General features: G+C 42.8%; 2 protein-coding genes and 1 non-coding gene across 4 annotated transcripts; 2 read left to right on the top strand and 1 right to left on the bottom strand.

Moving 5' to 3' along the window:
* Positions 1 to 386: 386 nt before the first annotated feature.
* LOC115194611 (transmembrane 4 L6 family member 1) lies at positions 387 to 3,027 on the top strand. Of its 2 annotated transcripts, none has more exons than XM_029754456.1 (5): positions 387 to 772; positions 1,374 to 1,439; positions 2,070 to 2,221; positions 2,390 to 2,576; positions 2,688 to 3,027. In XM_029754456.1, the coding sequence occupies exons 1-5, from the start codon at positions 578 to 580 to the stop codon at positions 2,694 to 2,696; spliced, it is 609 nt and encodes a 202-aa protein (XP_029610316.1). In that variant the 5' UTR covers positions 387 to 577; the 3' UTR covers positions 2,697 to 3,027. The 2 variants fall into 2 exon arrangements, with proteins under 2 accessions (XP_029610316.1, XP_029610317.1); XM_029754457.1 differs by having other exon boundaries at positions 388 to 772; positions 2,685 to 3,027.
* Positions 3,028 to 4,097: 1,070 nt separating this feature from the next.
* trnaw-cca (transfer RNA tryptophan (anticodon CCA)) lies at positions 4,098 to 4,169 on the bottom strand. Its single transcript has one exon. It is a non-coding gene; the product is annotated as a tRNA-Trp (tRNA).
* A 675-nt stretch (positions 4,170 to 4,844) lies between these two features.
* Positions 4,845 to 11,076, top strand: si:dkey-3k24.8 (lysophosphatidic acid receptor 6). Its single transcript, XM_029754445.1, has 5 exons — positions 4,845 to 4,983; positions 7,603 to 7,728; positions 7,896 to 8,060; positions 9,262 to 9,460; positions 10,474 to 11,076. The coding sequence occupies exons 2-5, from the start codon at positions 7,623 to 7,625 to the stop codon at positions 10,964 to 10,966; spliced, it is 963 nt and encodes a 320-aa protein (XP_029610305.1). The 5' UTR covers positions 4,845 to 4,983; positions 7,603 to 7,622; the 3' UTR covers positions 10,967 to 11,076.
* The last annotated feature ends 3,512 nt before the right edge of the window (positions 11,077 to 14,588 follow it).

Raw genomic sequence — 14,588 nt, 5'->3', positions numbered from 1 at the left:
GGGCCTTTTGCCTTTTGGTAGGCCGTCATTGTAAATTTGAATTTGTTCTTAGCCGACTTGCCTAGTAAAATAAAGGTTAAATTAAATAAATAATGTTCTCAAACACTAGGCTACCTGCCGGCCTACATAGAGCGGCTTTGTTTTAATACGGCTAACTCTATACATGAGCTAGTTATTGAGCTCCCTCGTAAAAGAGGTCTTCTGACCTCAACAGGACTTCCTTGATAAATGGCGGTTAAATACAAAGTGGACGAAAGAACCCAGTTTTATGACTCAACGCTCAGGCCAACTAAAGGTGATGTAATCACTGGGGTGTGGAGCCAGTCTTATCGCCTAACTAACCCCTCCTCTACCAAGCTTCCCTTCACCTCAGGATTTAAGCAGCTTCGCATCCATCACTAGAGCCACGCTGGACCTGGGCTGAGAAGAGAGCGAAGGAGGAGTAGTCTGGAAATTCTTTTCAACTTCTGAATTCTTCTCATTATCTCTTTCTACGAGGACACCAAATTAGATTCTTGAATTATCTACGCAACATTCTTGAGTTTTTCAACGTTGAAGAAAGCGTACAACCAGCGACATGTGTACAGGAAAGTGCTCTAAGGTCATTGCGATCCCGCTCTATATCCTGGCGGGGGTCTCAATCATCTGCAACATCATCGCGTTCTTCCCTGACTGGTCGACGAAGTACGCTCAGGAAGACAGAGATGGGAATGGAGACCGGATCACAGAGGAGATTAAATATATGGGAGGGTTCATCGGCGGCGGACTCATGGTGAGTTTAATTTTGGCCATTAGGTAACATGATTGGTTTCATTCTGACGATTACCTGACATGATTAGTTTAATTTGGACCATATTATGATATGATTATTTGAATTTTGAGCATTATGTGACATGATTGGTTTAATTTTGAACATTATGTAACATGATTGGTTTAGAAGACCAGTGTTTACGTCAGTTCCATTTTTCAACTCCAAAGTTTCTTATTGAAAAACAATACTGACTGAATAGAAATGGAATTGACCCCAATCTTGGTTTAGACATGCTGGTTCTATAGAATGGATCTATACGTCCGAAATAAGCTGCCTCAATATGCTACTCCATGACAAAACAGTTGTGAAGAAGTGTGTGTGTGTGTGTGTGTTTTCTCTCTCTCTCTCTCTCTCTCTCTCTCTTTCTCTCTCTCTCTCTCTCTCTCTCTCTCTCTCTGTCGCTCTCTCTCTCTCTCTCTCTCTCTCTCTCTCTCTCTCTCTCTCTCTCTCTCTCTCTCTCTCTCTCTCTCTCTCTCTCTCTCTCTCTCTCTCTCTCTCTCTCTCTCTCTCTCTCTCTCTCTCTCTCTCTCTCTCTCTCTCTCTCTCTCTCTCTCTCTCTCAGTGCCTTATCCCAGCCATCCACATCCACCTGACCAGCAGTAATGGTTGCTGTGCCAACCGCTGTGGGGTAAGTCAAACACCAGACCTAGGATCAGATTAACCCCCCCCCCCAATCCTAACCTTAACCATGAAAGCAATGGTTCTCAATCCTGGTCCTGAACCACTGCATTAAAGGGATGAGTAAATATCTAAACCTGTGTCAGTCTCCCTACTGCAGCACACAATATTAGGTTTGGTCATATGGGTGGGCCAATGACAGCTTGTGTATTATAAATTCATCACAACAGTGCAATAAGGAAAAACACCTCGACTTCACCACCCCCTACCTGTGAAACATGTGTAATGTCAGGAAATAATAAACTGTCCGTTTATGGTTCTGTCTGATGTTGGCCCACAATGTAACACTCAGTTACATTATGGTCAGTCTAATTTCCCAGTGAAATCAGTTTGTAAAAAGTGTTAGATTATTCGAGGAATCAATCAAGCAGAAACTCATGGCTCAAAAACACACCAGCCTTGGATTAGATTTATTTGCCATCCCGTATTTAAAACGAGTTTGTAGAAGCCTAATTAAGAACAAAACCTATTTTCCATGTGGTAAATACACAAAAAAGCTAACATTTGCTATAAAATCTCCCTTCTCTTCCCCTGACCTCCTCCCTAACCTCTGACCCCTGTGTGTGTCGCTTCTCTTCAGATGTTCCTGTCCATTGGGTTTGCTGCTGCTGGGGTTGTTGGAGCACTGTACAGTTTGGCTACGGCTGCCCTGGTCCTGGCCAACGGGCCTGTCTGCTTATTCAAGGCTCCAGGTGACAAAGTTGCAAGTTGGGGGAGGCCCTTCATGAACAAGTATGTCTTTTTATATTTTGAATGATAACACAACTATTCTTATTTCTATCTCTTTGGATACTTTACTGAGCTACTGTAAATAACTTTATGATGCCTGCCAATGTAAAAAGATCAATACAATTGATTGCTTGATTGATTGAATGATCGCTTGAATGTTCATCGTTGCAGCAACGGCAGTTACCTGGGTGAAAGTGAACTCTGGAATACTTGTCTAGAGCCAAAGGGTGTTGTGGAGTTTAACCTCGGCCTGTTCGCCACTCTACTTGTGGCTGCTAGTGTGGAACTGGTGCTGTGCGTAATACAGATGGTCAACGGACTGTTTGGATGCATCTGTGGTACCTGTGGCGGAAAGGAGGTGAGAGAGGGGCAAGGGGGGATGGGGGGGGGGGGAGAAGAGAAGGGGAAGGGGGAGGGAGTAAGAAAGAAAGTGTTCACCTAACCTTTGACCTTTATCTCCTGCCAGTAGGAAGCGTGATGATCAATGATGACCATCGACTGTGACCATTTTTCAACCACGACCACTTGAGGACCGTAAAGAACTGACAGCAAGAGGAATGAATGGTTATTTGAAGAGTGATTATATTTACTTTATCTTTGCTCTGGGGCCTGGAGTATTTATGATATACATAGACTGCTTAGTGTAGCCTAGTAAACACAGCAGTGACTTTAATACGTGGCCTATAGTCATGTTTATATTGGTGTGACATTTGCATCTTCTGTAAATTGTGTTTCTCATGTTTTAATTTAATTCTATGCAGATTTAATTTGTTTTATTTTGTAATAAAGGCTGAAAAATGTTTCTTCAACTTCTTTATGTCCTAGTTATTATTTTCTCATGAAAATATTTGAAGGCTAAATTGTAATTGAACAATATGTTACATACACCTGACACACAAACACACACACACACACTCATACACACAAGCCTACTCCTGCCAGTCGCGTACTCATGCACACACTAACACACACTCACAGACAAGCAGATGAAAAACACAGGGAATCCCCCAGCCATAGCACTAGCTTACTTCTTATTAGTAGCTATGGTGATTGACCCCAGCATTCTGATTAATACACAGATACTGCATACCTGTCATTTATCCATGTTCTATACATGAAACATCTCCAGCAGTTTCCATTGTCCCGCCAAATTGGGTGTTGGCTACCTAGAGAGATAGACGCACAGATATATCTATCTTTTGGAGTAGCTGCTGCATTTACAACAGATAATGGGGATCCTAAAAACGAAACTATTTATGACACTGTGTGCAATCCAAGATCCACAGAGCAGGGACTTTGTCTGTTCTAGTATGTCTAAGCCTATATACTGTAAACAACCCATGGAGAAACGTGTTTCTGACACAAGATCAATACATCTGCCTTTATGACGGTTGGTCTAGTAGACAAACTCAAGGTCCATAGAGCGAGGGACTTTGTTCTAGTAGAATAAGAGTTAGACATGTTTATGAAATGTCACTCCACAATATTACACTAATTGACGATACATATTTACAGACTTATAAAAACACATTGTTGTGGACTTGTTTTTTGACACATGTCCTGACATACAAGATGGTGCTGATGGAGAAGGTGCCTGATTTGCTAGCTCCTCCCAAGCATTTCACTGTACAATTTACACCTGCTTGCTGTATCCTGTGCAAGTGATGAATACATTTTGATTTGGTTAAATTCTAATTGTTTTAAACTCAATAGTATGGGCCAAATTGTTAAGCGATTACATGCTCACAGATGGAGTTAATTCAATAGAACATATATGTTTTATCACCTTTCATTACGTAATCACAGCATTGCATTGAAAAAATTATCCGATAGTATTCCATACGGTTTATAAGAGAAAGATAACTTGGGGAAAACATTTTGACCCCGACGTGATTTGAACACGCAACCTTCTGATCTGGAGTCAGACGCGCTACCGTTGCGCCACGAGGTCCGTACCAAAGGCTGGTGCATTGAGGTATACAATTCTTGATCGCTGTTAGTGGTAAGTAAGTACGTTGTGACCGTTATTTGTTACATTGTAGAAAATGGTTCTCCTGGTTTGGTCGAATATTTTCGAAATGTTGGCATCAATAATATATATAAAAAATATTTTCATACGGATAATGTTCTAATCGCATGTAGACTAAAATAATTTATAGATTTAAAAACGTTGTTTTTCTCAAACCAAATTATAATTATAGCTATGTCATGATTAACAGCAGCCTTGTCATGTGAATTTAAATGCCCTCTCCTTCTCTTTCCAGTCACGTAAAAGTCAGTGGCTTTTTCTGGCAGTGTCAGGGCAGACCTTTTATACGGACTGTTACAGAGTGTGTGCGTGTGTGTGTGAATAAATTAAGAGCTTCCCCCATAAATGCAGAAAAGAAACACTCAGTCATGTCACAGACAGAGAGATACACATTCACTAACACAGATATGGATAGAGTGAGAGAAGAGAAAGAGTTGCAATATATAGAAAAAAATAGAAGGGGTAAAACAGAGAGAGAAAACAAGAAGAGGAAGAAACATAAAGAAAATGAGAGAGAGAGAGAGAGAGAGAGAGAGAGACAGAGAGAGAGAGAGACAGACAGAGAAAGAGAGAGAGAGAGAGAGACAGACAGACAGAGAAAGAGAGAGAGAGAGAGAACAAGAAGAGAGAGCGAGGGTTCTCATCATCTCTCACTCTTTCATTACCTGACAAAGGCACTGTATTTGGAACTCAAGACCATCACAATCAAAATATTCCACTGATAAGCATCAAACGGGTGAGTGTTTCTCAGAAAATCCCACAGTGTATTACTCTAGTCTATGTGTGTACCATACCAACATCCTATTCACTTCACACTGGTACTGTAACTGTATCCTTCCAAACATTGAGGACGCTTCATAACAAACACCAATAACAGACAGGGTAACAGGATAACTTGGTCACCCGTGTGTGTAATTGTGTTGTGACTACTGTTATTGAGAGAAAGAGAAAATGGAGGGAGTAGTAAAAAGGCTTCATAAAAAGTTATTGTTTTACTCTCTCTCGTAGAAAATACGTGAATGCAAATGCAAGAAATATACACGTAACGTTATGTTAATTTCTCAACTGTTCTGCAATGCCATGTGTCTGCTTCTGCTTTAACTGGGGAAAAGTAGGTTTACAGTTTCCATAGAGACGTCAATGAAGTCATTTATTTAGCTTTCACTGAAGTCAGAATGAAAGTGGACAAAATGTCTTCTTGTTCCTCTTTGGTGAAGGCAAAATAAGCATCTGAAACTGAAACAGTATTGATCTGTAAATATTGATAGAGGTTCTTGTACATAAACAGGGTCCATCAGACACAAATCTCTGTAGCGTTAAAAATAACTTCCTCCCTCACCGACTGGCTGTTCAACTTCCTTAATTCATCAGCAGTTTTACCCTCTTTGCATGCATAAGACGACAACAGTGATAATGGTGGTGCATCCCAGCCTCCCAAATGGAACTCTATTTCCTGTAAACAACCCATGGAGAAACCCCCAAAATGGAATAGTAACCCTATTCAAATCAAATCATATCAAATTGTATTTGTCACATGCGCTGAATACAACAGGTGTAGACCTTACAGTGAAATGGTTACCATAAAATGCTTGTTCCTCTTATTGTGAACTACGTTTGAGCAAAGCCCAAACAAAATAGGGTGCCATTTGCAGTCTTTGTGTAGTGTCGACCAGGGGATACCACTAAGACAGGCTAAAAATACACAGACGGACGGTTAGGGAAATGGTGGCTATGTCACAATAACTAGAGAGGAATGTTACAATACAGATCACGACAGGAAAAGGTGTTTTGCAAGTGTGTGACAAAGAGATGAAGAAGAGAGCAATGGAGAGAGTGTAACGTCTGCTTCCAGCTCACACTCTCAAACACATAGATCCCCTGAACGCAGCTCACTATCCAGATCTCAATCACCTGAATTCCGATCACCTCTTCACATACCTGTATGTCATTATCACACACTATTTAGTTCAGTTCTTTGCACCCCATTATTGTGAGGTATTGTTTATTTTGTGACACACTCAGAGCTCTGTTTCTCCCGTAATTTAATCCTCCGGTGTAGTTTTGGCCTGCCTCACTAACAACGCCTTTTGCCTATTCCCTGCCTATACTTTATAAGATTTCCTGTTATCAACCTATTGCCTGATCTCCCGGACGACGTTACTAGCCTTTCCCCTGCCGGTACTGTTGCCTTTTTGGACCCCCTGTGTATGACCTTCTGCCTGTCTCTGGACCCAGCTACCTGCCTCCTCCTGTGGTCCTTTACAATAAACACCTGCTTGTTGACATTGAGTGAGAGGTTGTTTTCCTGACACCACACTCTGAGGGCCCTCACCTCTTCCCTGTAGGCCGTCTCGTCGTTGTTGGTAATCAAGCCTACTACTGTTGTGTTGTCTGCAAACTTGATGATTGAGTTGGAGGCGTGCATGGCCACGCAGTCGTGGGTGAACTGGGAGTACGGGGGGGCTAAGTACACAGCCTTGTGGGGCCCCAGTGCTGAGCATCAGCGAAGTGGAGATGTTGTTTCCTACCTTTACCACCTGGGGGCAGCCCTTCCAGAAGTCCAGGACCCAATTTCACAGGGTGGGGTTGAGGCCCAGCGCCTCAAGCTTAATGATAAGCCTGGAGGGTACTATGGTTTTGAATGCTGAGCTGTAGAGAGGATGCCCTAACGTATAGGGGACAACTATAGAGTCCAGAGAGGATGCCCTAATGTATAGGGGACAACTATAGGGTCCAGAGAGGATGCCCTAAAGTATAGGGGACAACTATAGAGTCCAGAGAGGATGCCCTAATGTATAGGGGACAACTATAGGGTCCAGAGAGGATGCCCTAAAGTATAGGGGACAACTATAGAGTCCAGAGAGGATGCCCTAATGTATAGGGTACAAATATAGGGTCCAGAGAGGATGCCCTAAAGCATAGGGGACAACTACAGGGTCCAGAGTTGTTCCTGCTCAGGAAACATGGTCAGGAAATACTCCTGGTCCTATTGCATCATATTAGCCACAATCCTGTATCAATTCTATAGCCTGCTAATCACTCTCTTTCCCGCCTGCACTCTCTCTCTCCCTCTCTTTCCATCTGTCCCTCCCCCTCTCTCTCCCTCTCTCTCTTTCCATCCGTCCGTCCGTCCGTCCGTCCCTCTCTCTCTCTCTCTCTCTCTCTCTCTCTCTCTCTCTCTCTCTCTCTCTCTCTTTCCATCCGTGTCTCTCTCTCCCTCTCTTTCCATCCCTCCCTGCCTCTCTCTGTCTCTCTCTCTCCCTGTCTTTCCATCCCTCCCTGCCTCTCCCTCCCTCCCTCCCTCCATCTCTCTCTCTCTCTCTCTCTCCCCCTCTCTTTCCATCCCTCTCCTCAGAAACAACAAAAATAGTAGCCATGAGCATCAGCACCCCTCATAACTGCACAGAGCCCCAGAGTAACCTGCTCTTTGTTGGGGTCTACTCCATGGTCTTCGTGGTTGGCCTCATCCTCAACCTCACAGGTATAGGGAGAGAATGTTCTTACGTTATCATCTTCTTGCCTATATCAATGAAAATGTGTTTGGAGCCAAGATCAAACACGTATATGTATATTTTTTAACAGGCCATAACTCACTTGGCAATAAGTTGCAATTTAAGCGTAATACGTCCATTTTCTTATTCCTCACAGCACTAGTGGTGTTCTTCCGCTACACCAAGTCTCGGTCTCACACCACCGTCTACATGACCAACCTGGCCATCGCAGACCTCCTCCTGGTCCTCACTCTGCCCCTGAGGATCTACTACCATCTGGGGATGTCTGGGTTACCTCAGTTACCTCAGGTCCTGTGTGAAGGTAAACGCTAGTCTAGGTTACATCAGGTCCTTTGTGAAGGTAAAGGCTTGTCTGAGTTACCTCAGTTACTTCAGGTCCTTTGTGAAGGTAAAGGCTTGTCTGAGTTACCTCAGTTACCTCAGGCCATGTGTGAAGGTAAACGCTTGTCTGAGTTACATCAGGTCTTGTGTGAAGGTAAAGGCTGGTCTGCGTTACCTCAGTTACCTCAGGTCCTGTGTTAAAGTAAAGGCCTGTTTAGGTTACCACAGGTCCTTTGTGAAGGTATAGGCTTGTCCAGATTTCATCAGCTCCTGTTTGAAGGTATAGGCTTTGTCCAGGTTACCACAGGTCCCGTGTGAAGGTATAGGCTTTGTCCAGGTTACCTCAGGTCCCGTGTGAAGGTAAAGGCTTTGTCCAGGTTACCTCAGGTTCCGTGTGAAGGTAAAGGCTTGTCCAGGTTACCTCAGGTTCCGTGTGAAGGTAAACGCTTGTCCAGGTTACCTCAGGTTCCGTGTGAAGGTAAACGCTTGTCCAGGTTACCTCAGGTTACGTGTGAAGATAAACGCTTGTCCAGGTTACCTCAGGTTCCGTGTGAAGGTAAACGCTTGTCCAGGTTACCTCAGGTTCCGTGTGAAGGTAAAGGCTTGTCCAGGTTACCTCAGGTTCCGTGTGAAGGTAAAGGCTTGTCCAGGTTACCTCAGGTCCCGTGTGAAGATAAACGCTTGTCCAGGTTACCTCAGGATCCGTGTGAAGGTAAACGCTTGTCCAGGTTACCTCAGGTCCCGTGTGAAGATAAACGCTTGTCCAGGTTACCTCAGGATCCGTGTGAAGGTAAATGCTTGTCCAGGTTACCTCAGGTCCCGTGTGAAGGTAAAGGCTTGTCCAGGTTACCTCAGGTCCTGTGTGAAGATAAATGTTGATTCTTTGCTGTTATGTTAGCTTAGTCACAATATCTGTTTGTGCTATCATGCCAACTCATTAATGTCATTGTCAAGCCAAACATGTTTATCATGACATTGAGTGAATATACAATCTAGGATTTTTGTACTTGAATGTTATATGTTGCACTCTCTGTTTTGTCCGTCCGTGTCCTGTTTTTTTATAAAGATCATTTTAATTGCTTTTCTTATGATGTGTAAAACAAATTCCCATATGGCAGTAAAGGTTTTATTTTCCTCCACTCATGCATTCATTAATTTATAAATTCATGTATTTATTCCAGGGGTGGGCCTGGTTCTGCTGGTCAACATGTATGGCAGCATCTTTCTCCTCACCTGCATGTGTTTCGACCGTTGTGTAGCCGTGTGTTACCCCATGTCTTGCCGGATTCGGGAGGGCCGAAAGAAAGCCCCACTGGTCTGCCTCGGTGTCTGGGTCCTTACCATCGGAGCCAGCCTCCCATTCTACATCTCCAAACGCAGGTACAACTAGGACCCAGATATTCTCCTCATCAGGTCAACTAGGAGTCAGGCCTTCTCCTGGTCAGGTGAACTAGGACCCAGATATTCTCCTGGTCAGGTCAACTAGGACCTAGGTATTCTCCTGGTCAGGTCAACTAGGACCTAGGTATTCTCCTGGTCAGGTCAACTAGGACCTAGGTATTCTCCTGGTCAGGTCAACTAGGACCTAGTTATTCTCCTGGTCAGGTCAACTAGGACCTAGGTATTCTCCTGGTCAGGTCAACTAGGACCTAGGTATTTTCCTGGTCAGGTCACAAAAACAAATTGCCCTATAGACCCTTTTCCAGTACACGACACACTGACGTCACGCACAGATCCGCGCGACTCTTGGCAGCAGTAAGAAAGCCATCGCCATTTGTGCCCATTCAACATCGCCTAGATTTCCTTTTTTATTGCTTCTAAACAAAATAACTTTATTGGGTTCTCATGTGCTTACAATTATGTTTTTATTGTTGTTTGGACAGTCGCTAAGATTATATTTGGTTGTGATCTTTGCAAAATAACTGTTTTAGATGTAGCAGTTGTTAGCTAGAATGCTAACGCTCATTGATATAGTCTGTAGCAAAACCTAGCTAAAGAATCATTTTACTGGTTGAAGTTGAAGTGTTTTTTAAGTATAATGCAGTTGATTTGCGATGATGACACAAACATTATATTAAGCAGGACATTCATATGAGCCTTAAAATCCAATTATAATCCAAAAGCAGTGTGAAATGCACCCATTAGCAACATGTAAATAGAGGCTTTTTTTGCTGGCGTTCTATAAGAACTCCCCCTTGTTCTGTCACCAACTTGCGCTCATCTCCCTCGTGCGGCAATGTTTGCAAACACAGAAAGGGGTCTGTAACATCACATCAGACACAACCCTGTATCATTTATATATCCTGTTATATTCCCTCTCTCTCCCTTCCTCTCTCTCTCTTCCTCCATCTCTCTCCGTTTCTCTCTCTCTCTGTCTTTCGGCTGAAACATAGAGAGGCATCCAAGGAGATGCAGGAGGACCACTGTTTCGGGAACCTCCCAGTCTACGCCACACAGGCCACGGCAGTCGCCTCGACATTAACCATCGGCTTCGGCATCCCCTTGGTGGTGATGTTGGTCTGTTCCTCGGCGTTGATCCGCACCATTACAAGGAGCGCTGTAGCCCAGACAGACCTCATCAACTCTGGGAAGATCCAGAGGATGATCACCACCAACCTGTTGATATTTCTGGCCTGCTTCCTGCCCTACCATGGGACTCTGGCGCTCCTCTATGTCCATAGGAAAGCGGTACCATGCCCCCTACTGTCGGCATACCGCTATAGCCTAGTGGTGGCCTGTCTGAACGCCATTTTGGACCCACTGGCCTACTATTTCACCACGGAGACGTTCAGGAAGAAGGTGGATATGGACGCCATGAGGAGGATGTTCCCACTCAACAGTCAGAACTCTGAGGGGAACAACTCTAGAGCCCCTTTCAACACTTAATGTTCTAAAGATACAGTCTGGGATTCGAAAAAACAACAAATCTGACACCCCGCCGGCCGCCAATTGTTTTGGTAAAAATGTATTAAAGCACGTTCCATGTACTGCCAAGATATAGAATGTTGATGGTATTGAATTGTATTGAATGAAGTGTAGTTCTAAGCCAAGCTAACACCCAAGGTGTTAAGATATTGGATCATCCATGTGCAATCAGTTGGTTCTCATACTGAAATTTCGGACTATGCAGTGGCATGTATTCATGGATGCCAAAGGAAGGCAGGCTTCCCCAAAACATTCACCAAGAATTTTTTTTTTTTAATATATAAAATAAATGTATCTTTCATAATTTTACTTCAATTTGCAAGAGGCTAAATTTACAGTATCTCACAGGAGAAAGCATCCGAGCAAAGCAAAACAGCGCCCCTCTGTCTCTGTATGTGTAGCCCATCTATCTGATGCTTTCTGGTCAAAAATAGTATAATATTGTTGTCGCCTGTAGCATTGAATACAAGGGAAGCCTCCCTTGATACATTTTTTAAAATTAATAATAATAGCCAATCAGCGTTGAGCTAAACTGAGTGAGCTCAGCTGTGAATGGTCCTGGTGCACCAAAAAAAAGTGTAAAGGGAAGCCAGTTTGGATTTGGCTTCACACCAGTCACATCACATCCTGCCAAACATCATTGACAGAAAGAAACGTGAATTGTTGTATCTAGTTTCCTAAATTAGCCAAGGACGGAGATAGGGATTTAGACTTGTGGTTGTACTTAATTCTCCATCCTGGCCAATTCTGCGATTCTGACACAACCATTAATTCATACATTGTGCCCCTGGACCGACAGAATGGAAGTTCATTATGTAGAAGGTTAATGTTAACTAGCTAACGTTGTCAAGAAAGGAAATTAGGCTAGCAAGCAACATTTTAGCCAGGTAGCCTAGGACAACATAAACTTAAAGCATGGACTGTATGACAGAATCATAGACGTTTCGGCAACATGAAAGAGAGGAAGATGGCATTGGCCTTTCTTTACAAGTAGGGTAGTGTCGGGTCACGTCAATTCGAATCTGGTATTAGAACAAATTATTTAGCAAAGAGTATCTCATGATTTCTTTGTTCTTTAATTATTGCAAACACTTGAATGGAAAATATGTTGTTCGTATATATGGTCTCACTGTAACACCACGCAGGGCAGACAGAGAAGAAGAGTGTCACATCTTTTGTTCTCCCTCATATACTCTGACAGAGATAGTTCCTGCTCATTGCTGGCCTGTCAGAGGGAGGATGAGCGTGGTTTAAACTTCCTCATCCTATCTTCGGCGTGCAGGCTGGTCCCAGCCTCGTGACGCACTTCCTGTTGCCGGGTGTAGTTCTTGTCTTCAGCAGTTGACTTATCCGTAGTTTATATACTTAATATTGTAGCATAGCTTCCCTGGTATATTATATAGGTTATGCAAACAAATAGCCAGTTCAACCCTAACAGTAGTCAACAGGTTTTTTTCTACATATGCACACAAACACACAAATCAGTACCATGGACAGCCACATGATATTTAGCTTATGTTGATTGGACTAAATCGTTTTTGGAATCTTTTAGATTTCACTGTATTAGACTAAGCATAGGTGATTTCATGATGTCGAAATGTTGAAGTTGAAATGGTGCTGGAATAGTGGAGGCTATAACGATACAGGGTGAGACCCAGATGCAGACACGGGAGGCAGAGGGTTCAAGTCTCTGATATTTATTATAAAACAAGGGGCAGGCAAGAGACAGGTTGTGGACAGGCAAAAGATCATAAGGAGGTACAGAGTGGCAGGCAGGCTCGAGGTCAGTGCAGGCGGGCTCAGTGTAAGGGCAGGCAAAGGTCAGAACCGGGAGGACTAGAAAAACAGAGACTTGACAAGAAAAGCGCTGGTTGACGAGACAAGAAGAACTGGCAACAGACAAACAGAGAACACAGGAATAAATACCCTGGGAATAATGGGGAAAATGGGTGACACCTGGAAGTGGGTGGAGACAATCACTAAGACAGGTGAAACAGATTAGGGTGTGATAGAGGCAGCTCCCGTTTTCTTTGCGACTTGCGGTATCTCTCCAGTGTTTTAAATCAAACCTGTTTAGTAGTCCAAAAATGTGGGAAACATTAACTTGATTGACCATGCTGTAGGTCATGTAACTGTTTGTTACATGCAGTATGCATTGTGGACTCCACCGGACAGATGTTTCTCTCCAGTTTTGTGATGAAACAAAGGTGTAGTTGAATTTACTCTGCCACTGTGTCTTCTTATTGTCCCATCCTTAGGCATATATATCACGTGCGCAAGGCATATGAACTAACAGGTTATAGAGCAAACAACGCAATTGTCACAACACATGGGTTGTAATATGGCTTTTTTTCACTGGCTTGGTTTCCCCAGTGATTTTACCCAAACACCAGTACTAGGACTATGGGTATTTTAGCATTGGAGTTATACAGAAATGGTATCTAAGTGGTTAAAACAAAGTGCTGTTCTAGAAAATTCTGCTTTGATATATCCACCCTTGTCTGCAGACAGAGCTGCATCGGTGAGAGCTTTCATACATGCTACAAACTTGCAACTGGAAGAATGTGATACATTTCATGGTAGAGAGAGAGATTGCGTTTAAACAAACTACAATTGGTAAGTCTGAACCACGTGGTAATTTGCCACATAGATCTATTTACAGATTTCACACAACTACAGAAACCATATGTGGAATTGACAAGGCAACTCAAAGTGACAGGATGTACAGATGACAACTTGTGTTGACTTAAGATGGTGTTAAAGTTAAGAAATCCTAATTCAGCGACAAGACATGTCATAAACAAACCCCATGAATGCAATGCACATTATATTGCCATTCTCTTGAATTATACATTTTACACTGAGTAAGCTCGTTTGTAAGTGACTATTTCAAAATTGTATCAAATGTGTTTTCTAAAAGTTTGTTTTGTGTTGATACAGTACATCTTTATCAAGCTTCAAATGTTTCTGTTGCTGGTTATTTTTCACATTATTTTCCGAAAATATCTAAAAGCTGACAATACACAGTCACAAAAACCTTGAAGCAGAAGGTCTACACAATCTGTGGCTTCAATGTCAAAATAGGATTATTATATTGCAGCATAAAGAAGTGTTTTTAACACCCCCCCACCTCACCACCATGCCATCCTCCACACCAACCCACTACTTCCTCTCCTTGGTTCCACTGTTGCCTCCGAGCAGTACCACTTCCTGTGGGCTCCTGCCCTCAGTGGTAAATAGACAGATGCACATTTTGAGTCATCATTGTGTATATTATTATTAGTCACTAGTCACAAAAAAACTTACAGCCATTTTCCAGCCAAAAAGAGGAGTCACAAAAAGCAAAAATGGAGATAAAATTAATCACTAACCTTTGATGATCTTCATCAGATGGCACTCATAGGACTTCATGTTACACAATACATGTATGTTTTGTTCGTTAAAGTTCATATTTATATCCAAAAATCTCAGTTTACATTGGCACGTTATGTTCAGTTATGTTTTGCCTCTAAAACATCCAGTGATTTTGCAGGGAGCCACATCAATTTACAGAAATACTCATCCTAAATGTTGAAATAAGATA

The sequence above is a fragment of the Salmo trutta genome, chromosome 5 (assembly GCF_901001165.1).
Source record: "Salmo trutta chromosome 5, fSalTru1.1, whole genome shotgun sequence".
NCBI lineage: Eukaryota > Metazoa > Chordata > Actinopteri > Salmoniformes > Salmonidae > Salmo > Salmo trutta.
This window is presented reverse-complemented; position numbering and strand designations above follow the sequence as displayed.